Source organism: Melozone crissalis, unplaced genomic scaffold (genome assembly GCF_028551555.1).
Source record: "Melozone crissalis strain CALT ecotype California unplaced genomic scaffold, PUWL_Pcris_2 ptg000032l_1, whole genome shotgun sequence".
Taxonomy (NCBI): Eukaryota; Metazoa; Chordata; class Aves; order Passeriformes; family Passerellidae; genus Melozone; species Melozone crissalis.
The window spans coordinates 3,774,134-3,797,902 of NW_026535810.1; the positions used below are offsets into that span (position 1 = coordinate 3,774,134).

Consider the following 23,769-nt stretch of genomic DNA (forward strand, 5'->3'; position numbering starts at 1 on the left):
ATATGGGAGGATATTGGACTTTGACTCACTGGTTTATGTGTAGTAAGCCTAATCCCTCTATTTTGTCTTGAAGCCTTTAGTCCATATGGAAGTAATTTGGTTTTTTGGATGTTCTTTAATGTCTTCCACATTGAGTGTTGGTTCCCTGTGTGTCCTTTGGGGGATATGGTCAGCCTATTAGTATAACCTTGATTCTGCACTGAAGGAAAGGGAGGTTTGTTTATTTTTTCCACTTCTTCAGTACTCCATGATGGCATATTAGCACTTTCCTCATGGATGTGTCATTTCCAGGAGGAAAAGTCTCTGTGTGGGCAATGTGCTTGCCAAAGCACAGCAGTGAACAGGTCTGGGAGGGGTTCAGCCTGGTTTTTATACAGTTGTGACTCTAAAGGACAGGGATTTGTGGTGGCAGAGCACCTTGCATCTTGCACATTGTGCTCCAGATATTGCAGCAGTAATTAATATTTTCATTATTTTGCTTGTCAAGCAGACGAATAAGAGACAGAAAAGAGAAGGATTTTACATTTTTCATTCACCATTTCTTAAAACTCTGTTCCTGCAGCTCCTGCAGGGAGGTTCTGAGCAGCTCCTGCGTTCTCTGCACCTCCAGAAGGATGCATCAGCCTACAGCTACATCTGCCCTGGGGCACAGCTCAAGGTGAGGGCTCTGAGGGACCCAGGCACAGCTTCACACTGGAAGTGCTGCTGGAAATGCTCAAAGCACTGCTGAGCTGGCAGAAGCTGAGATCAGAGGGGATGAGTAGGGAAAGGTGACACTGATGTGCTGTTTGTAATGAGGTTTCTGGTACAAGATAAAGCACAAGTATGCTTAGAATCATAAAAAAGATTTATTTAACTCTATTCTGCTTAAACATACAAATATACCTGTGCATGCTGCATCTGCTTATAAACAGCAGTAAAATGATTTATTAATAAATGCAGGTGTGGATGTTTGGCCCATTAGCAGTGGCAGACATCCCCTGCTCCAAAATGGGTACCTTAAACTGCCTTCTGGAGCAAAAAGCCAGAAGGACTCATTTTTTTACAGCGGATCTTTGAGTTACTGAAGCACTGAGTCTTCATGTCTTACTTGTCCTCAAGGGGGAACTCTGAGCAGGAAAGAAGGGAACAAACCCATAAAGTGTTTAGACAGTAAGATCTGAACACTTCAGATACAGCTGGAGCTGTCCCTAGTGTTGTCCCTTTGAAGCAGGGTCCAGACCTGATTTCCTAGGTGCTTTTGTGAGATGCACTTTGGTACAGAAACCCAGAGATTCATGCCAGGTGATTCTCTTTAAAAATGTGATGCTAATCTTGAGAGAGCTGGAAAACAGAGATTTCCTGCTGGTGCTCTGCAGCCTCTGCTCAGAGGGTCTGTGAGTGCACAAATTGTCCCTGTTCTTCTGGGATTTTTTATGAACTCTTTCTCAGCAAATTCCAGTGGTAAATTTATTGTGCTGTGGTGGATTTCTGTGTCTCCTGCTGCCAAAATCCGTGTGTGCAATGCAGGATTCAGTGTCCAAGCACACAGATGGCACTGGAATAAGCTGGGAAACCTCATGACAGTGTCTTGCCCCTGAGAAACATCAAAGTGCATCTTGTTTCCCATGGGCTTGTGAAATCCTTGCTCCCTCACAGCTGACTTCCATTAAATCCCCCATCCCAAACTTCTCTCTCCCCTCAGTGTTCCATCAACGATGGGGCCGAGTTCAAGGCAGTTGCTGATGCCATGAAGGTGATTGGCTTCAAGCAGGAGGAGATCCAAACTGTCTACAAAATCGTGGCAGCCATTCTGCACCTGGTAAGCTCCCTGCCCATGGGGATCCATCCCTGAGCCCATGAGGGCTTGTACTGCTCTGGTTTTCCTGCTGCAGAAGCCCTTGGTGGCTGGGAAGGTGTCCAGCTCCCAGCTCCAGTGGTGACAGAAAGTCCTTGCTGGAACAGGGCACTGCAGTGATGATCACATGTGTTCCTGCATGTTCCAGATCCCAAACCAGGCTTACCACTAAGTGCTGGGAGCTGTTGTGTGTTCTGAAAAAGGAACTGTTGGGGTTTGGCAGTGAGGGGATGGGGAGCTTCTGTCCCTTTGTGCCCTCACATTCACCTTCATCCCCTGTTTCACTTCATGGTGAAGGTTGAGCACAGGAAACACAGAAGTCTCTTAACTCCTTGTGTTCTGAGGCTGAGGAGATCCTTCCTTCTTGTGGATCCTTCTGGGAGCCACAGAACTTCTTCTCCTGCACAGCAGCAGGGAGTTCCTGTAGCTCAGTTCTTGTGTTTCCTGAGGAAAGAGGTGGGCAGGAGGAGGATGCCAGAGAGCAACTTTATTCCAGTGCCTTCTCCTCCTTGGAAAGGAATGGAGGCAGAGCAGAGTGGGGCCATGCAGGCATACAATCCAAGGGGTGTCACTGCTTGATCCTGGCACAGAAGGTACCCAGGAGCAGAGCTGCCAGTCCAGTCCCACTGGCACTGACCTCTCAGCTTCCCCACACCATTCCCACTCTCTCTGTGGCAGGGGAATTGCAGCCAGTGGTTTCATGGTGAGCTCAGTGAAGACAAATACTACATCCAGCATTTGCATGTATGGTGTAATTCCCTATCCCTGGTCTCTGAATCTTGGGATGGTGTTTGATTAAATCTTGGGAAATGTTTGATGTTATTTGTCCCAAAAGCTGAGCTTTTGTCCATTCCCACTGGCATTGAGGTCTCAGCCTCCCCACACCATTCCCACTCCCTCTGTGGCAGGGGAATTGCAGCCAGTGGTTTCATGGTGAGCTCAGTGAAGATAAATGCTACATCCAGCATTTGCATACATGGTGCAATTCCCTATCCCTGGACTCTGGTTCTTGGGATGGTGTTTGATGTTGTTTGTCCCAAAAGCTGCGCTGAACACTGAGCTGAACCTTTGAGAAAGCCCTTGCTGCTCCCACTGATATTGGAACTTTGAGGGTGTGGATGTGCAGGAGCCACCTTCCAGCGTGGCAGGAGATTTCCAGCCTGCAATAGCAGGTGGAAAACAGATGGATTTGGGGTGTGCTGATCCCTGCTCGTAAAGAGCAGATGGAAAAATGCTGCTGATTGCAGGGGAACCTGAAGTTCTACGTGGATGGAGACACCCCCATCATCGAGAACAGCAAGCTGGTGTCAGTGATTGCTGAGCTCCTGTCCACCAAGGCCGAGCTGGTGGAGAAGGCGCTGCTGTTCCGCACGGTGGCCACGGGCAGGGACGTCATCGACAAACAGCACACGGAGCAGGAGGCCACCTATGGCAGGGATGCCTTTGCCAAGGTGGGTGCAGTTCCCTTCCTGTGACACCCACAGACACATCTCTGCTGCCTTTGCCTTTGCATTGAGGGGTGCAGCACAGACTGGCAGTGCCCAAGGTGGGCATTGGTGCCAGAGCTGCACGTTTTTCAGTGCTCAGGCCCAGCAGGATTCCTGGGTGGGTCAATCAGCACAGGGCTTGCTGTACATCCCGCAGATTTCTCTCTGAACCTACAGGCTCCTGAGTTCTGTAGGGGTCTGTGGCACTTCCCCATCCCTGCCCTTCCAATTCCCACAGCCAGCAGTGCCAGGCACACCGAGGAGGGGATGGGCTGCAGGCTGGGCTGGCATCTGCAAATGTGTGATACAGGGAGGAATGTGCTGTGAAATGGGATCCTGAGCTTCTTTAGAATGGAGCTGTAACATCTAGAATTCATGTTGGAGACACAAAGTGGTATTTTTAAATCTTTTTATGAAGAATTGTAGAATGGTTTGGGTTGAAGGGACCTTAAAGACCATCTCTTTGCAAAGGTGAGTGCAGTCCCCTCCCTGTGACACCCACAGACACATCTCTGCTGCCTTTTCCTCTGCATTGAGGGGTGCAGCAAAGACTGGCAGTGCCCAAGGTGGGCATTGCTGCCAGAACTGCACGTTTTTCCATGCTCAGGCCCAGGAGGATTCCTGGGTGGGTCAATCAGCACAGGGCTTGCTGTACATCCTGCAGATTTCTCTCTGAGTTCTGTAGGGCTCTGTGGTACTTACCCATCCCTGCCCTTCCAGCAGGGACCCAACTCCCACAGCCAGCAGTGCCAGGCACACCGAGGAGGGGATGGATCTGCAAATGTGTGATACAGGGAGGAATGTGCTGTGAAATGGGATCCTCAGCTTCATTTTGCAGTTAAATTCAAAGAGTAGAGAGTGGAACTGTAATATCTAGAATTCACGTTTGAAACACAAAGTGGTATTTAAAAAATAATTCATGAAGAATTGTAGAATGCCTTGGGTTGAAGGGACCTTAAAGACCATCCTGTTCCAATCCCCTGCCATGGGCAGGGACACCTTCCACAGGAAGAGTGAGTCCTGATGGCAGGAGTGACAATTGTTCCTCCTCTGTAAGAAATCAAATTATAAGGGAGGAATGGGTGAAGTTATGAAGGTCATTGATAATTAACTTGACTTCTTTTCCTGAGATAATGTATTTACCCAGCTTCACAGCACATTTTGAACATGAAGACTTTGAAGACACCTCTGCCTACAGAACATTATCTTTGTGAAAGGTGAACAGGATTATTCTCCTGTCATTGTGTTCAGTTGTTAAGTTTCTGTGACTGACCTCTCTCTTGCTCTTCACTATTGTTAAATAATTCTCAGGAATGGTGCTTATTAGGCAGCTGAAAAGCTGACTGGAATCAAATTAGGGAACTGCTGCTCCCCGTGACCTCACTGGGATTTCAACTTGGTATAAATGAGTTTTGGAAGAAAGAAAATAAATACTTCCATAGGATATTTGCTTCAGTCAGTAGCTGCTCACTTTCATGACCATGACCTGGAGCTTTGATGGAGGCCTGGAATGAGCTGGGTGGAGTTTCCTGGGGAGAGCTGAGGCAGGGGCAGGCAGGAGCCCTGAGTCTGTGTTTCCTGCAGGCCATTTACGAGCGGCTCTTCTGCTGGATTGTGACACACATCAACGATGTCATCGAGGTGAAGAACTACGACAGCACGGTGCATGGCAAGAACACAGTCATTGGGGTCCTGGACATCTATGGCTTTGAGATATTTGACAATAACAGGTGAGCCACCTTCCAAAGCCCAGTGTTGTGCCCTTGCCTTTCCCAGAGCACTCATCACCTTTTCTTCTCGTGTTTTCGCAGCTTTGAACAATTCTGCATTAATTACTGCAATGAAAAGCTGCAGCAGCTCTTCATTCAGCTGGTTCTAAAGCAGGAGCAGGAGGAGTACCAGCGAGAGGGAATTCCCTGGAAGCATGTGAGTGCTTTGGCAGGGCAGGCAGAGGTGTTGTGAGGTCAGTGTACCAGCACAAGTGCTGGACCTGAAGCTGTTCCACATGCAGGCTCCAGTTGATGGGACATCTGTGTCCCTGCCAGCTGTCCTGCCAGGAGCTCCCCAATCACCTCACCACGTGTCTCCTTGGGAAAATATGGGACTCCAGGTCTGAGATGAAACCTTTTGTGGCACCTCTGTGATACCACACACGTAACTGTGGGTTTCAGTGCTTACAGATTTTTCTGGTTGTTGATGGTAATTTGTAAAAACCTTGACTTTTCCTGTTCATACTTGCTTCAGAATGCCAAGGACAGCATGGGCAGTGTCACTGTGGTGACTGCACACAGCTGAATTGTAAAGGACACTTTAAAGAGCATTCTGCAGCAGAGGTCTTGAGATGTATCTGAGGGGTTTGAAAATCACTTTCTGTGCTGTTCAGTGCAGGAGAGCAGCCTGCTTTGTCTGGAATCAGAGATCTGCACATTCAGAGCTGATTGCTCCTCACACAGGCTGCTATGGCCAGCACTGGTACCCTCCCACTTCTGCAGCCAAGGTCACCAACAGCCCTGTCCTTTGTTTCCTGCAGATTGATTATTTCAACAACCAGGTCATCGTGGACCTGGTGGAGCAGCAGCACAAAGGGATCATTGCCATTCTGGACGATGCCTGCATGAATGTGGGCAAAGTCACAGATGAGATGTTCCTCGAGGCCCTCAACAGCAAACTGGGCAAGCACGCTCACTTCTCCAGCAGGAAGGTAACCCGCACACCCTGCTGTCCTCTGCTGTCCCTTCCCCACGTTCTGAGGTGGAATGGAATGAGGAAAAGGGCTTTAGGAGGGGGGTTTATTGGTTTCACTGCGACTGAGTGTGGGATGAGGAGCTCAGAGCAGTTCCAGCCTCAGAAAAACCCGGCAGAGGGAGCTCCAGCCCATCCAGTGGCTCATCCCTTTTATTCCGGGATAAAAGGAGCCTGAGCTCGTGCCTTGACAGATCATGATGTCATCTGGAACCAATCGATACAGCCGGCTCAGCCCACGTGTTGTTCTTCCCAGGCTGCTCTAATACATAGTGACAGTGAAATTATTCACACTCCTGCGTTATTACAGCGCTGTGATTTGGGCTTTTTTCATCCTCATTGGCTGCACAACGTGCTCGTCTCCCTCTGCACCTCAGAGCACCCAGGCCCCTGCCTGCCTTTGTCTGGGCTACAATGGGAGAATTAAAAGGCTTCATTTATTCCTCACTTGGCAGCAGATTGCAAAATGGTCACCAGCCTGATTAATTTGAGAATCTTTCACACAGAGTAATCAAATCAGGGGCTTTAGTTTGATGTGTCTCTACTCAGAAACGTTGTCTAAAATGCATGGCTCAGAGTGCTGGTCCCCCCTGCTCCCTCCCACCCCAGCACAATATTTTATGTAGGTCAGAAGTACCAAATTAGCCTGGTTGTGTAAGATATGTGCTAAAGGCTGCCTCTGGGAGGCCTGGGATAAACAATGGATCTGGCTGGGGCTGTCTGAGGAGAGGCCAGGATGAAAGTAAACCAAAACCACTTTTTCCTGCCAGATAATAATTTTCCTTAAATGCCCTTCTGCTGCAGCACAGCTGATGCACACCTGCCAGGTGCACCTGAGCTCAGGGAGGGGGACAGGGGGCTTGATTCCAGTTTTGACCCAGATTTCACGTGCCTGAGCAGTGACATGGAACATTCTGAGAAAACTCACATGAAAATAAATGTGAGGCCTGGCCTGGGTTCCTGTTTGAATACAAACTGCTTCCTGCAGTGGGATGAAGCCTGGGATCCTCTGCAGCAGCGTGCTGGGGAGTGGTTTAGTTTCTGGAGCTGTCTGGTCAGTGGATGTCAGAGAGGAGTTTGGTTTCTGTTCTGTCCTTGCTCCCACATCTGCCCAGGGGAAGGGGCCCTGCCACAGAGGGAGCAGGTGGTGCTTTAGTGCAGTGGCAGAAGGGGATGGAATTTCAGGAGGTGCTATGGGAGGCTCTAAAATGAACATTTAAAAATAAAATCTGCTCAAGTCCTTGCCTTTGGGAGTCCCCTCCCAGCAAGGAGACATTAAAGGGCAGCATTGCCAGCTGCAGCGTTCCTCAGGAGGTGGCGTTGTCACAAACTGCCTGCACAGGCTGAGAGGGAGGCAAGGAATCCTGCTATAAATAATGGTTATGGAGGGGCTGATGGATCTGCCTGCCTTGCTAATTTCTAGTTAAATCAATAGAACCTTGAAAACATTGACCCATAAACCTCTCGGCATAATTATTATCTTTTCTCCCCATCACATCTCTGCAGACATCCCAGCACCTCAGAGCTCTTCTTCAGTCCCACCCAGAACTGCTGTGGGAAGCCTGAGCCTTCTGAGCCAGGCTTTTCTAACTTGGATTAAAACAAAGGGCTTGATTCCATCTCATGCAGGGGTTCCATGCAGATCCTGTAAAGTTCCACCCAGATGGGAGCTGTTCCCAAAGAGTTAAAGTGCAGGTGTTGGGAGCAGCTCCCATCCCTCAGCCCTGTTCATGCTCCACTGCTCCCTGCAGAGCTGCTGCACACAGGCTCCATGTGGAGAAGCTCTGGGGGGCTGTGGTGCCCTAAATAGTCGTGTCCTACTTTGTGTACCCTGCTGCTCCTGGCTGCCAGCGTGGAGGAATCTCTGCTCTTGTACTGGGCAAGGCCAAACAAGCCAGGACAATGCTGATTAACACTTCCACCAGCAGAATTCGTGGCAGAATTTTGTGTTCCCGGAGCCTGGGTTTGTCTAATGCTAATCTGGATGTGCAGGTGTAATCTGTTCTGGTGGCCCTTCCCAATATCACCATTTGTTTCCTCAGCCTCTCCAAGTTCCATTGATTGTCTGTTGATATTGTACTTGGGAAGGATCAAGGGCAGTGACAGACAGTCCATGAATGCCTCAGTCTTCAAATTGTGGATACCATCAGTCTCAACAAACTGGTTGTGAAGGGAAGAGTATCAGAAGGTCCATTCCAGTCCTGATGTTTTGTCTCCTGAGACACTGGACAGTGGTGAATGCCCAAGTGAGAGCCCAACATAGGGCAAATGTGTGCTGATAACTTGACATGCTCCCATTCTTCAGGAGCAGCCCAGGACCCTCCTGGTCTTCTTGACAGGGTTTTTGTGTGGTCTTCTTGGTTTTTAAATCAACAGAGAATTCCACAGCTCAGATATTCAAGTTAAGAGCTCCTTCCTCTATTTCCCTCCCTGCTCCCTTTTCCATTTTAGATTACACCTCTCACCTCTTTGTTTTTAAATGGCAAAACACATTTTTCTTTGTCTTCCACTACATCATCTCCACGTGTTTTGCCATCATCTCTGGCATTTCTTTCCTAACCTGGGAAAGCTGAGTTGTTGGCCCATCCTCCCAGGGCAGTCAGTCAGCAGGGGATGGGTTTTGCCCTTTAAGCCTCTCCCAGTTCTCCATGTCCTTGTTGAGATGAACAAGGTCTGTTAAGATCCCTGTTGAGAGAGGAAGGGATGGTTTGGGGCCCATCAGTTCCTGTGAACTCTGCCCTTTCTCAGTGGGACTCCCTGCCCTGCTGGGGAGTTCCATTTGCTCTGCTTTGCCCTCATTTATCTGTTCTCAGTGATTGAGTGTCCCCAGCCAGCCCTACAACCTCCCCTTGCCCTCAGATTATTTCAGATGCTGTGACAGCACAGGCCCAGGGCAGGCTCCCACAGGATTCCCATCTTTCCAACACCTTTCTCCTGTCTTTACTCACCCTTGAATGCTGTGAGCTGTCAGTGAGGAGCCTCCTGGAAGGGCTCACAGAAACCCAGGCAGGTGATCCACCTGGTCTTTTTTTCACTAATTTCAACTGCAGGAAACACAAAGTTGAGACAGAATCACTCCTTTGGAAAAAGCCAAACCAGCAAACAACAAAATCCCTGCTTGCTGTTATGGCTCCTTCCAGCCTCTCCAGAGCTGGATGAGCTTTCAGAGGAGCTTGTGCTGCCAGCTGTGCCCTCTCTGGTAGCACAGACACATTTCTGTTGCCATTTGGTCTTTACCCCTTTTATTGACTTGTTGGTTTGAGCTGTGTTTGGGTAGCTGAAAAAGGCACTCCCCAGGCCCCTGCTGGGAACAAAGCTGCAGCAAGAAAAATGGCTTTGGTATTGTCTCCTTTCTTCATTTCCCTGTGTTCTGCTGCACCTTGGGCATCCATCACCTCTGCAGCTCCTGGTACTCCCTGCTCCTGCCATGCTGGATTTCCTGGGGACCTTGGTACTCCCACTCCTTGGGCTCCTCCATCTGATTCATTTTGTGTAAAATATATTGGTTTTTTATCTGTTCTTACACTTTGAGCCAATCTATTTTGTGTTCTTGGACACAGGTGAATTTTTGGAGTGTATCTCCCTGCTCCTAATCATCCTTCCTGCCATTTATTTCAACCATGAGAATTTCCTCTTTTATTTCTCCAAGACTTTTTGTGGCTAGCAGATATCTGCTCATAGCCCTTGGTGTTGTTCAATTCTGCCTGCAAAGACTTAATTCATCTCCTGCTCCTTTTACCTATAACAAAATCCTCACTCTTCTCTCATACTCCCTTTTTAATTAAGCCAACCTTGATGGATTTTTTGGCTCCTGCTATTCCTGAGTGTTTTACAGGCACTGCTGCTGAACAGCTGCCATGTGGGCACTGGACAGAAGGGATGGGATGGGATGGGATGGGATGGGATCAGTGGGATGGGATGGGATGGGATGGGATGGGATGGGATGGGATCAGTGGGATGGGATGGGATGGGATCAATGGGATGGGATGGGATGGGATGGGATGGGATGGCAATTTGAGCCTGGAGCAGTGGGTCTGCAGGGGTTTCCCTGTTTGAGGGGTGTCAGATGACCCTGAACAAGCCTTGCTGCTGTCACAGCAGTTGGCCCATTTCTCTGCAGAGGAGTTCCACTGCAATGGCAAAAACACATAAAGGAAGACTTTAAAAAGTAACAAATGAACTCGTGGGTGCAATGTTTCTCTACAGGCACGAGTGTTCTTTTTGCATAATGGTGTTTCTGGGATAGTATCAATTTCTTCATGAAATTATAGGCTCTTGCAGCTCCATTTGTACAAGCACATGTTCTTACAGTGCATCCATGAAAACATTTCCCAGCAGTGCCTTTCACATCTGCACATGCACACAGCAAGTGGGATTCCTGTAGTTCCCAGTGCTATTTTGAAGGCAGGTTGCTCCTCCATGAAGCTTGTAAATCCAGGGGTGTTGTTTTAATTTCAATCCATGGGTGGTGTTTTAATGTGTGTGAATTTGTTTCAGCTTTGTGCCACAGACAAAACGCTGGAGTTTGACAGAGATTTCCGGATCAAGCACTACGCCGGGGATGTGATGTGAGTTCCTTTCTGAAATCAAGCTGCACATTTTATTTTTGTCTTCCCAGCAGCTCTGAAGTGGCACAATATTCTGATTTACTGCTGCTTCTGGTGCAAGCCAGAATAGCTGTCACACACAATTACAGAGTGCAGCACTTGCTTATCAATTAAATCTTCTGCTGTGCCTTGCTCTACAGGGTGGGAATTTGTACTTGGAGTGAAACAAAAGGAGAGTGAGGGGTGGGGGTGAGGGGAGAGCAGTGCTCCAGGGGGAAGAAAAAGGGAAAAAAGGCAGCAGTGTTTATGCAAGAAAGCTACACTGAGCTAATAAAGTCTGGTTTAGACATCTGTTTGGTGTGATTATATAACTCTGGCTTGAAATTCTCCAATCAGTTGGAGCAGGCTGGGAGCCCAGGGGAGACATAACCTGCAGGAGGGATCAGGGCAGAGGGTTGGGAAGTGCTTGCCTGGAGCCTGCAGGAAAAAGTGCAGGAGGTGACAGCAGTGGGAAGGGAGAGAGAGTGGAAGTGAAGGATGCACACGGTGGAAACCATTTGGTGTGTGGAATATCACTGGAGTAATTTAATGGTTTAGGATTTCATGTCAGAAGAAAGGGAGTTACTGAAAGAAGAATTTATGATTTCTTTCACCTTGGTTTTAATTTTACCTTTAATTTCCAAGAACAACCAGTGTGATCAGACTGGAGCCCTTATAGCACGAGCAGGTTATCCTCTGGAGTCTTTGCTGAGCAGTTCCTGACAGACATCCCTGATTTTAGAGGGTTTTGGGGGAGAAAATACAAGGTGCTGTCTTGGTGGCTGAACCTTCTGAACTGCCAGTGGCTGACAAATGGGGTAAAAGAAAACTGAAATGTGGGAGGAATCACAGATAGTTCAGGCCCAGGGTGGGCAGGCCCTGGCACAGGGTGCCCAGAGCAGCTGGGGCAGCCCCTGGATCCCTGGCAGTGTCCAAGGCTGGGTTGGACAGGGCTGGGAGCAGCCTGGGATAGTGGGAGGTGTCCCTGCCATGGCAGGGGTGGCACTGGGTGCCATTTAAAAGGTCCTGATTTGAGGATGGCTCCATACAGGGATTTCCAGGTTGTGGGTTGATCCCAGAGTCTGCAGGTTGGGTGCAGCTTCCCAGGGTGGGGTCTGGAGCTCAGGAAACATCTGCATGGAGTCACTGAGTCGGAGACTTTGAACCTTTGCCTGCCTTGAGACCTGGAGAAGAGATGAAACCCTGGAACAGTGACCTCCTCCACTGGTGTTCCTGTGGGAATAGTGGAAGGAAAGAATCTCAAATGTGTGTGTTTCTGTGTGTGCTGATTTCCAGGGCAGCTCCCAGTCACTGCTCAGAGGCTGATCTGGAACTCAGACTCTCCACTGAGAGAGGGGCAGACTGTTCAGATTGAAAAACAAACCTGAATTTCTCTAGGATTTAACACTAACACACACACTCAGTTAAGAGACAGAATCCTGAGTGTAAATCCTGAATTTGGGCCATTAGCATCTGCTGTGTCTGTAGGAGTGCAGGGATGCTGATTCCACAGCTCACAGAAGGACTTTGCTACTTTGCAATTAACTCTGGTTTCCCTTTATTTTTTAGTTACTCTGTCACTGGATTCATTGATAAAAACAAGGACACTTTATTTCAAGACTTCAAACGCCTCATGTACAACAGGTAAGAATTTTAATGAGGTGAGTTTTAATCTGATCTCTCAGAATCCTTTTTGTGTGGAATGATGCTATCAGAGACTCAGGTTTTCAGTGTGTGAGAATAAACACATTGCTTTGGGATTTGATCTTTGTACATCTCCCATGACCCAGAGGCTGTTAGTTGGATTTTTCAGGTTAAAGTCCTTATTCTGTACATGTTTCTGTTCTGATGCAGCCTTTAATTGAACAGAATTTAAAGTGGTTTTTTTTTTGAAACCAACTGATTGTGCAATCAAGATAGTGCAGAGCTTCCTTGTGCTGCCTGATTTGTCATTAACCCATTGCAGATTTACCATCACTGCTCTGCCTGTAATCACTGCTAAAGATGCTGGGGAGCTTTGGTCAACAACAGAAATCCTCAGCGCCACCTAAAACACCCTTTTTTGAAAGAAATGAGGAGATAGATGTGAATCCTTTCATGTCTGCAGTGATGTGAGAAGTGAAACCATGAGGTCAAGCAGAAGTTGCCTTGAGAAGCAGATTTGCAATCCTGTCAGAATGTGGGTGGAAGTCCCCATGGAGCTGTTTTCCTTCATCTGGCATTAAACAAGTCCTCATTTTGTAATGTGCAGCTTCCAGGGGCTCTGCCCAGAGGACAGTGGGCACAAACACCCTGCAGTGGTGGGCTCTGTTTACCTGTACAGATGTTAAATTGGTCTGCAGCCCTTTGGGTTGCCTGGCTGTGCTCCCCTGAGCGGTCCCACTGTTCCTGTTTTCAGCACTTCCCATTGACCAGAAACCTTGCAAAATATTTGCTGTGTGGTTTTATCAAATTTAGCCTGTTTTCTGTGAAGTCTCTGGAAAATCCTGTTCCCAAACACCACTTGCAGCACATTAAAGCCTGGGACAGATTGGCCATGAGATTGCTGTAAATGTGCTCAGTTTCTGTTTGTTCCTGAACTCTTGCCATCCATCAGGGCCAGTTTACCTCACCCTGAACTCTTCAGAAATGCAGGCTTAAGTGTATAAATTCCTTTATATATAGAGAGAGGTGCAGAAATGCAGCTTGAACACAGGTGACAGGTTCTAAGGGAGGGTGCTGTGGGTCTCCCTCTCCTTTGTGTGGATTAAATTCTTCCTGTTGTGCCAGTGAGGCAGCCCCTGACTTTGATGGATCACTCTGTGGGATTTTCACTGCCCTATTCCTGCACATCCTGATCTGAAGGGAGAATGTGCTGCTTGTTTTTCCAGAATATTCAGTTGTAAGCTTGAACTTACTCTTAAGAGCATGAAATGTTGTGCCCAGGAGTCTCACCCTGGCTTGGGTGATGCCCTTGAGCTGGAAGCAGCAGTGGGTCTGGGTAAAACCAACTTTTGGATTGTCAGTGGAGTGGAATTAAAGAGATTCTCTTGTAGCTCCAACCCTGTGTTGAAGATGATGTGGCCTGAGGGGAAGCTGAGCATCACTGAGGTCACCAAGAGACCTCTGACAGCAGCTACCCTGTTCAAGAACTCCATGATTGCCCTGGTGGACAACCTGACACTGAAGGTAAAGATTCCTGTTTCAAAATTGACTCCTGATGAGAAGAGTGTGGCTTCTCCCTGGAGAGATTCCCAGCTTCCCATTGCTGCCATCCATCAGGAGCCAAGCTGATCAAAGGCAAAGCAGCCTTGTCTGTGCCAAACAGGCTTTGGCTGGGCAGGTTTGGAGGGAGGGTCACCTCCATCCCCCATGAAGAAGGTGGATTTTTGGCTCTTCCATGACCAGTGCATCTTTCATTTGTAGGAAAGTCAGTCTATCTTAGGGTTGTAGTTGTGCTTCCAAGTCAAATTCACTGGGAGGTTCCTGTGTGAGTCTCAGTGTAGTCCTTTCCCTTCCTTTACCTGTCCTAAACTTTCATTGTTATTTATTATTATGATTAATCATGTTTAGCAAAGCTCTTTGGGCAGAGGGCCCAGAGATGCTGTTCATAGTGGAGAGATTCTCTCTGGCTTCCCATGCCAGTGGGGATGCAATACAGACCTGTGTGAGCTCCTTCTTTCCTCCTCTTTGCCATGCCAGAGGTGAGGAGGGAAGGCTTTTATTTCAGCCCATATTTCAGTTTGATGGTAGAAGGCTTTGCTTGGGCAAACACCACATTGAGTGGTGGAAGGTGGGGAAGGAGATAATCTGGGAAGAGCTGTTGGAGCAGCACAGCTGAGCAGGCCCTGGGAGCCAAGCTGAGATCCCTGAGCAGGACTGGGCTGTTACTGGAGCTGGAAGGCCTTGCTGGGCTCCTGGCACTGGGGTACTATTGTCTTAACTTGTCTTATACATCAAGAATTCTATTATCATTATAGTGCAAGGATTCCATACCACCAGAGTTTTTGTACCTCCTCAATGTTTCTCATAGGCAGTTCCTCTAAGCACTGACCTTTCCTGGTCCTTGCAGTTGCCATCTGACTTCTCTACCCCTGATCCCACCAATCCACTCTTCTGTATGACTTTTTCTTATTAGCTACAAGTGTGGCCTGTTGAGATCAGGCCGGCTCCTAATCTTTAGTAATTGTCCAGCTGCAACTCATTGGGGGATAAGATTACATTCCATACCACCTTCATACTTTATCCCCCTACAATTCCCCTTTTTCTTTTTACCACAGAGTTGCAGCATTTCCAGAAGTACACATTCAAATAAATTAACATTATGACATATTTGTACATTTGATTTAGAACTAAGAGTTATACAAGCATATTATAGTACAGATATATATTTCTAAACATTAGTTCAGTTCTATAGCTTTTCCCAGTTTTACAAAGCACTTATCTTTAAGGTCTTTTACATACAGTCATATTTAACAAACACCAATAGCTGTAATTGATATATTTTGCCAATAGTTTAGTACTCAAATCCTGTTTCCCCAAATCCATGGGGTTATATGGTTTAGTCCTGAATCCACTGGGCAATATAGTTTAGTCCCAAGTCCATGGGTCATCCCAAATCCACTGGGCAATATAGTTTAGTATTTAAATCCTTCCTCTCCCAAATCATGTCGGGGTCACCATTTGTTGTCTTATACATCAAGAGTTCTATTATCATTATGGTGCAAGGATTCCATACTGCCAGAGTTTTCATACCTCCTGTAAGCACTGACCTTTCCTGGTCCTTGCAGTTGCCATCTGACTCTAGTTCTCACCAATCCACTCTTTTATATCACTTGTTCTTATTGGGGGATAAGATTACCTTCTATACCACCTTCATTTAGCCATTCTGTATCCCCCTACAGGGTACAGCCCACAAGAGGTGAACAGAGAGCCCAGGGTGCTGGGGTGTGCCCATATTCAGGATAATTAAGCAATCAGTGCTCTGAGTGTCCTCTCAGGAGCTGTGGGAGCAAAGGAGATGGGTCAGAGCACAGCACCCAGTGCTGGCTGTGCACAGAAGAGAGAGCTGCCCTCACTTCTTGTGTCCAGGGTTAGGACATGGAATCACACCTGATTTATGGGGTCTCCCCAGAGGTTGCTGGGCACTGCCCAGGCTCCCCAGGGAATGGTCCCAGCCCAGGAGCAGCTGGACAATGCTCCAGGGGTGGGATTGGGCAGAGCCAGGAGTTTGACTGGGTGATCTCTGGTGATCCTTCCAACAAAGAATATTCTGTGATCCCATGATTCTGTATTTTGTGTTCCTGTACTGGAGTGGGTTCGATCTGAGCTCTGCAGGAGGGTCTGGGACCCACCAAAGCTGCCTGGAGGTGCCAGCTGGGCCCCAGTGGGGAGTGGAGCCCTTTGGCTCCCTCAGAATGTTTTACCTCAGAGCTCCTGGGAGGATGCCCCTGTGAGCCCAGCCCAAGGCCAGGCCTTGCTAAAATAGGCACCAGCAGTCAAAATTGAGAGAGTGCCTGTGGAGGCAGAGAGGAACTTTCCTGGATGGCAAATCCTGAGCTGGAAGGTGGCTGTGACCCTGCTGGGCATGGGGACAGGCTTTATTCTGTTTTCCAAGGAGCTAAAACTGATCTGATCTGTCCATCTTCCAAATAATCTGCTGGCTGGCCCTGCCCTAATCTGGTGCAGGTGTCAGGAGTGCCAGGAACCCAGGGAGAGGAGCACTTGTGGAAAGAAAATTTTCTCCTTGGTGCTGTTATTGCAGGTCTGGTCCTACACAGGTTCCCCCCTCCCTGCTACAGTGTGGGGAGCCTGAGGCAGCCTAGGAGAGGCTCAGGACAGCAAAAATCCCTGGGGGTGTTGAGGGGAGGGCTGTGATCAGGGCGCAGCAGGTAAGTTCAGCAGGCATGCATGGAAAAACTTCCTTTCCTTGTTTATTGGAAAAATTATTCCAGGCCACCTGGGAGGTGGAAAAATAGAATAGTTCAGAGAATGCTGTGCACTGTGGTGGTTTGAACAATCCCTGCAGCTCCCAGCAGGGCATGGAGAGTTTAAATCCCACCTTATCCATCTTGAAGCAGTGGGTGCCAGCGTTGCTCACTGAAGGCTGCCTGGCTTGGGTGGAATTAATTTACTTCAATCCATTTATCATCAGTATTTCCATCTTAATTACCAGCCTTTCCAGGGGCAGGCACAAGCAGGAGCTGTTTCCAAGTCAGATTCACTGTTAGGTTCCTGAGTGAGTCTCAGTGTGGTCTTTTCTCTTTCTTTACCTGCCCTAAATTTTCATTGAGAAATTTGCATTGAAGCTGTTGGTGTTTTTGTGATTTTCTGTTGAGTAGCAATGGAGAAAAGATTTCATTAGCATTGAGATGCCAGTGCTGATAAGCATAATTTAAACTCAGCGTGCTACAAAATCAGATTTCTTGGAGTCACAGAATTGTTCAGGCTGGAAAAGCCTCTGAGACTGAGTTCAACTTATCCTCAGCATGGCCAAGGCCACCACTGACCCCTCAAGTGCCACATCCACACCTTTTCTAAACACTTGCAGGGATGGGGACTCCACCACTGCCCTGGGCAGCCTCTTCCAGGGTTTGACAAACCTTTTCCATGAAGAAATTTTCCCCAATATGCAAACTGAACAATATCCAAATTTCCCCAATATGCAAACTGAACAATATCCAAGTTTCCCCAATATCCAAACAGAACAATATCCAAATTTCCCCAATATCCAAACTGAACCCAGCCTGAGGCCATTCCCTCTCCTCCTGTCCCTATTCCCTGAGAGCAGAGCCCAACCCCAGCTGGCTGTCCCCTCCTGTCAGGAGTTGTGTTGGTGAGACCCATCGCTGGTGTCACTTCTAAGTGTGTAAATTTTGGGGAGGTTCCTTAAACAAAACCCCTGAACACAATATTTGTGTTTTTCAAGCAGTAAATCATTGAGCTGACAGCTCCTGTCTGGCTGCTCTGCCCTAAGCATCTCTGTGAGGTGACTTTTGGGACAGTTAATGATATATATATAATTATAATAGTAATAATACATGTCATTAGCAAGCAATAATTGGGTACTGAGGCCATGCCAGCAAGATTCTGGTAATGCACAAAGAGCTGGATGCTCTGCCTCAGTCTCTGCCAGTCTGGACACTTGGCTCTTCCTTCTGCTGGGCTGGAAGCTCTGCTGGTGAAGGCACTCTCTGTTTTGTACCCCATCCCTGCAGTTTCAGGTGCTCTCATCCTTTCTGGGGCTGTTACTCATTTTTCCTGTGCTGAATTTGGCACTGAAGCTGCTCCAGTGGGGAATCAACAGTGACACTCTCTGTGTGTCTTGGACCCTGCAGGATTTTTTGGGAAGCCTGTGGTCACAGCTGATGGAAACAGCTCTGAACACAGGGTTGCACAAACTGCTGAGGTCTGGGGATGTCAGAGGAATAAAATTCCTTAGGGGAGGTAACACCAGTTCATGTTTTTCTCAAAAAAATCCAAGTTGCAGATAGGTTTGAGTTTTGTGCAGCTTGAGCTGATGGTTTATTGACATTTCCTGGTGTGCCCAGTGCATCCAGTGCTCCTTGCTCACCTGGGCTGCTCTGCCTCAGAGCTTCTCTGAAAATTCCACCACATTGATATGTTCAATTTCTGTAGTCCTCAACAGGGTGGCAGCCCAAGAGCTTCTCTTTATTGATATTCATGTTTGGCCTCCCTGGAAAGCTGCAGGGCTTTGGCTGTAGCAAAAGTATCTTTAAACCCTCCTTTGGGGGAATAGTCTCCAAAAGTGCAAATTTAAATAACAATAATCTTGGAATTTTAGAATTGTCAAGTCTGGAAAATACATTTAATGAAGATCATTGAGTTCAACCATGAGCTCATCACCACCAGAATATCAAAGTCTCCAGTAGCTGCAGCATTGAAGTTACTTCACTTCTCTGCTATTTAAAATAACAAACTTTAAAATTCTATTTTGTTGCTATTCTGTTTTAAACCTGACTTTTGGTGATGAAGCAGAGCTGTGCAGTCTCTGAGAGGAGGGGCAGGTGTTGAGGTCACTGGCATGTCTCAGGAGCTTCCCTAGGGTCAGAGCCATGGTAGGGGCTGTTCTCAAAGCTGGTTTTCATTTCAGCTTCTGCAAACACAAGTCCATATGGAGACACTGGAAATGTGGCTGGAAATGCCACACCCCCAATCCTGGGGGCAGTTTTGGGGCTCCCAGGACAGGAAGGACACTGGAGGGGCTGGAGTGTGTCCAGAGAAGGGAACAGAGCTGGGAAAGGGTCTGAGGGAGCTGGGCAGGGGCTCACCCTGGAGCAAAGGAGGCTCAGGGGGCCCTTGTGGCTCTGCACAGCTCCTGCCAGGAGGGGACAGCCAGGGGGACAGGGACAGGAGCAGAGGGAACAGCTCAGGCTGGGCCAGGGCAGGCTCAGGGTGGATTTGGGGAAGATTTATTGATGGAGAAGGTGCTCAGGAATTGGCCCAGGGTCCCCATCCCTGAGGGGTTTAAAAGCCATGTGGATGTGGCACTTGGGGACAGGGGGCAGTGGTGCCTTGGCAGTGCTGGGATCAGCTGGATTTGATGATCTCAGAGGGCTTTTCCAGCCTGAACAATTCTGTGACTCCATGAAATCTGGTTTTGGAGCAGCACTGAGTTTAAATTGTGCTTATCAGCACTGCTATCTCAATGCTGCTGAAATCCTCCAGATTTCCAGAACCTTTTAGGCAAAACTTCCTGTAGGTAGGAAAAAGTACTGTGTTTTTTTCCAAAACCAAACCACTCGAAACAAAAACTGGCTTTTCCTGTTGCTGTGTGCCATTTCTCAAGAACATGTTTTACTGCCCAAGCCCTTTTCTCTGTGGTGGATTATTTTGGGTGGCTGTTTTGTAAATCCTGACACAGGAAGCCCTGTGGCTGCCCCAGCTGTGACTGACAGTCTTCTCTGGGGACTCTTTGAACATGCATCTCCTCCTTATTTCTTGTATTTTTTTCCTTCTCCTCCTCTGTAACTCCTTTTGTCTGACTCTTCCTTCCATCCAGGCTGACAGGCTTCACCTCTGCTAAGTGATAATGTCATCACTGTGACTGATTGGACACATCCAGCACAAATTTATCTGTCCTGTCCCATCCCCTCTCTCATGTAAGGAGCTATAAAGTACAGAAAAGAAACCCCTCAAGAAAGAGTTTGTTTAGGGTGCAATGGCTTAAAACTGGTTTGGTTTCTTTTTTAACACTTAAAAATCTAAAAGTCGCTCAGCTTGATGGAAAAAAAAATAAAATCAGCTGCAATTAGACATCCAAAGAGCTTTCAGAGCTGGGGCCTTTGTGTCTCTGCATTTCAGTTCTTCCCTTTACAAACTGCAGTTCTCTGACAGCAAGAATGGGAGCTGCATAATTATCCCCCTGAAGAGCTGGGGCTTGGGGATTTGGAAGCATGGAATAATCTACTTTAGAATTTACTTCAGGAGCTGTCGTTTCTGAGAGGCTTTAATTACACTGTAATTGCACTGATAGATGATCTCCTGTCTGTGCAGGCACTTCCCATTCCTGCTTTCCAAAGGATTTCAGCCTTTTCATGTGAAATGCAGGCACAGTCAGTGCCCTTTGTGGTGGACCTGAAGGCACAGATTTGAGGGGTTTTGAGGGGTTTTGGGGGGTTTTGCATTTGGGAGTGGCAGAGCTGTGCTGGGGGATTCTGTGGCATTGTGGGGAGCAGCTGAGACCTGGCTGCTGTCAGCGGAGAACAAGTGACACTTCTGGAATTCCTGCTCCTAATGACATGTCCAGAGAAGCTGGGGCTGCCCCATCCCTGCAAATTCTGAAGCCACCTGGGATTGTGGATCATCCCAGGCTCTGGGTGGTCTTCACAATCCCCTCCAACCCAAACCATTCCATGGTGCTTTAATTTGGATTCTCTGTTCCCAAGGCTTTGCAGTTCTGTGGAATATTTGTGATATCAACCCCCTCCAGGGATTTAGATGATTTATATTCATCCTGCCACCAGATGCAGCACAGAGCAGGTCTGACCCCATCTCTGGGTTGGAAAAGGGCTCAATCCCACATGGAAGATGCAGTGGCTTGTGGCAGCTTTCAGGATGGGAGGCTCTGCTTTCCAAGGCCTGCCTCTCTTGGCCCATTCATGGCTCACACTCATCCCTGGGCTGGTCCAGGAGCTGCAAAGCTTCAGGTTGTGTCAGGACTAGCCAGGACAGCCATGGATCATCCTGTTCCCTCAGCATTACTGAAGGGAAATTACAATTTGGGGACTTTCATGTTTTCCTGAGATTGGGTAAGTGACCTCAAATCATAGAAATAAGGCTGAATAGACAAATCAGAGAAAATAGGGCTGGAGGGGACCTTGGGAGTGCACCAAATTCATCTCCTGTTTGAGGACACCTCTGCCTGTATCTTCCTTTTGCAGGCTCTTCTCCCCAGTGATGGATGTTCCCTCCTTCCCACAGGCATTCTGTTCCCACTCCTTGTTTCCCTGAAGCTTAATTTGAATTTTTATACTGTGCTTAAAACCATGACTTCTTTGTCCTAAAGCTGAATGTTTGCATTTCCTCATATCTATCCTTTAAATACCCAAAATCTCCCACCAGAGGGGTTCTGTGCCTCCTTGGTCCTTCTAGGCTAAACCCACAATTCCTCTGAGTCACATTTGTTGGATTTTTTATTTTTCTTGTTCTTTCTTGCCCTGACTCACATTCCCACTTGAACTGCAGTGCCCTGGCTGCATGAGATGCTCAGAGAACTAGAAATGTGTTGGGGTTTTTGTCTTGCAAAATCATCTCTTCCCTCATCCTGTGAACACCATCACACCACCTTGTTACAGGGCTCACAAGGGTCTTCAGGGTGAAGAGAGAGACGAGAATGTTGACCTCATGTTCAGAAGGCTTGGTTTATTAGGTTATGATATATATTACATTATCACTATGCTAAAAGGAATAGAGAGAAAAGTTCTCAGAAGCTAGCTAAGCTAAGAATAGAAAAGGAATGAATAAACAAAGGGCTGTGTCTCAGCACAGAGTGAGACCCAGCTCTGCCGTGAGTGGTCAGTAAATCCAAACATTCACCCAACACCAATCACAGATGCACCTGTTGCATTCCACAGCAGCAGATAACCATTGTTTACATTTTGTTGCTGAGGCCTCTCAGCTTCTCAGAAGGGGGAAAAATCCTAAAGAAAGGATTTTTATGAAAAGATGTCTGTGACATCACCTTGTCACCCAGACCATGGCACTGAGCGCCACACTCAGTTTAAGGCTTTCCTTAAACACTGTTATTGTCACTTCTGTTTTAACCTGATTGTGCTGAGCAGGTTAAAACACAAGTGGTGGGCTGAGCTCCCAGCTGCTGCAGGAAGGGCTGTGTCCCACACAGGGTGCTCTGCCAGGGTGACACTGCTCTCCTCTGTCCCCAGGAGCCCTACTACGTGCGCTGCATCAAGCCCAATGACAAGAAGTCCCCTCAGCTGTTTGACGAGGAGCGCTGCCGGCACCAGGTGGAGTACCTGGGGCTGCTGGAGAACGTGCGCGTGCGGCGCGCCGGCTTCGCCTACCGCCAGAGCTACGAGAAGTTCCTGCACAGGTGAGACACGGCCTGCCTGCAGAGAAACAGGGAGACACTGAGCTGGGGAGTGACTCCAGTGGTCCAGACCTAGGGAGGGATTGGCAGCTGAATCCATTGGTTCAAATCTAGGGAGAGATTGGCAGCTGAATCCATTGGTCCAGACCTAGGGAGGGATTGGCAGCTAAATCCATTGGTCCAGACCTAGGGAAAGATTGGCAGCTGAATCCATTGGTTCAAATCTAGGGAGGGATTGGCAGCTGAATCCATTGGTTCAAATCTAGGGAGGGATTGGCAGCTGAATCCATTGGTTCAAATCTAGGGAGGGATTGGCAGCTGAATCCATTGGTCCAGACCTAGGGAGGGATTGGCAGCTGAATCCAGTGGTTCAGAAGGCTGAACAAATGCTTTGTTAAAACTGTATTATTATTGAAATATATCATAATTATATATTATTATATATAATAAATTATGCATATATATTATTATTATATAATAAATTAAGATAAGAAAATAGTATTAGTATTAGTATTATTTCTCTGTGGCAGGGAGAAATTATGAGGAGGACTCCATCTTATCAGAAGCCTCATTAATTACTTTATTATACTATATTATTCTATAATATGTTGCATTATTTCTAAACTGAATCTGCCAAGCTCTCAACTCTGCACACACTGCACAGCATCCCATGTCTGTCAGCCAACAGTCCCAACACACACACACCACACACGCCTGGCAGGCCAGGGAAACAAAACACCATCACTGTGTGTGAACAATCTCCATATTGCATCCTACTTTGGCACAACACAGGCACAGCAAATGAGATAAGAATATTCTGGGGAATAATTGTGCCTTGCTTTTCTCTGTGAAGAGAAATGTGGGGCTAAACACCGGGCCCTGACAGGCCAAGGAACCTAAACACCATCACTGTGGGTGAACAATCTCAATATTGCATTCTACTTTGGCTCAACACAGGCTCAGCAAATGAGATAAGAATTGTTTTTCCTTTCTCTGAGGTTCAGAGTATGGGAAACCCAGAAATATTCTTGGGAAGAATTGTGCCTTGCTTTTCTCTGTGAAGAGAAATATTATATTACATTATACTATACTATATTAAAGAGATATTATACTATACTATACTATACTATACTATACTATACTATACTAATACTCATACTCATACTCATACTCATACTAATACTAATACTATAATTACATATTAAAGAAAACTCATGACTGTCTCCTGACAGTCAGGACAGAGCTTTTTCCCCAGTTGGCCAAGGAAACAAAACAATCCTCAGCAGAATCCAACTGACAAATCACTCCAGGTAAACAATCTCCATAACACATTCCACATGTGCAAAAACTACAGGAGCAGCAAGTAGAGATAAGAATTGTTTTTCTCTTCTTCTCTCTGTGCTTCTCCAGGAAAAATCCTGTGAGGGAGAATTTTCTCTCTCTGTTCATAGAATGTGAATGCCACAGGCTGCCAGACACTGCCCAGCTCCTGTGCTTGGTTTGAATCAGCTCCTGGATAGGCTGAAACAGATCCCACAGGAGTGTGGATGCCCTGGTGCCAAGGTGGCC

The 23,769-nt window shown here is 47.4% G+C and overlaps 1 protein-coding gene across 1 annotated transcript in view; it reads left to right on the forward strand.

The window, feature by feature from the left end:
• Positions 1-23,769, forward strand: part of MYO1D (myosin ID) — a 176,712-nt gene that overhangs the window by 47,961 nt on the left and 104,982 nt on the right. The window contains exons 6-15 of the mRNA XM_054281490.1: positions 563-658; positions 1,685-1,801; positions 3,085-3,288; positions 4,909-5,054; positions 5,136-5,250; positions 5,855-6,025; positions 10,564-10,634; positions 12,222-12,296; positions 13,688-13,820; positions 22,037-22,203. Of these exons, the coding sequence (XP_054137465.1) occupies positions 563-658; positions 1,685-1,801; positions 3,085-3,288; positions 4,909-5,054; positions 5,136-5,250; positions 5,855-6,025; positions 10,564-10,634; positions 12,222-12,296; positions 13,688-13,820; positions 22,037-22,203 (1,295 nt within the window). The remainder of the gene's footprint in view (positions 1-562; positions 659-1,684; positions 1,802-3,084; positions 3,289-4,908; positions 5,055-5,135; positions 5,251-5,854; positions 6,026-10,563; positions 10,635-12,221; positions 12,297-13,687; positions 13,821-22,036; positions 22,204-23,769) is intronic.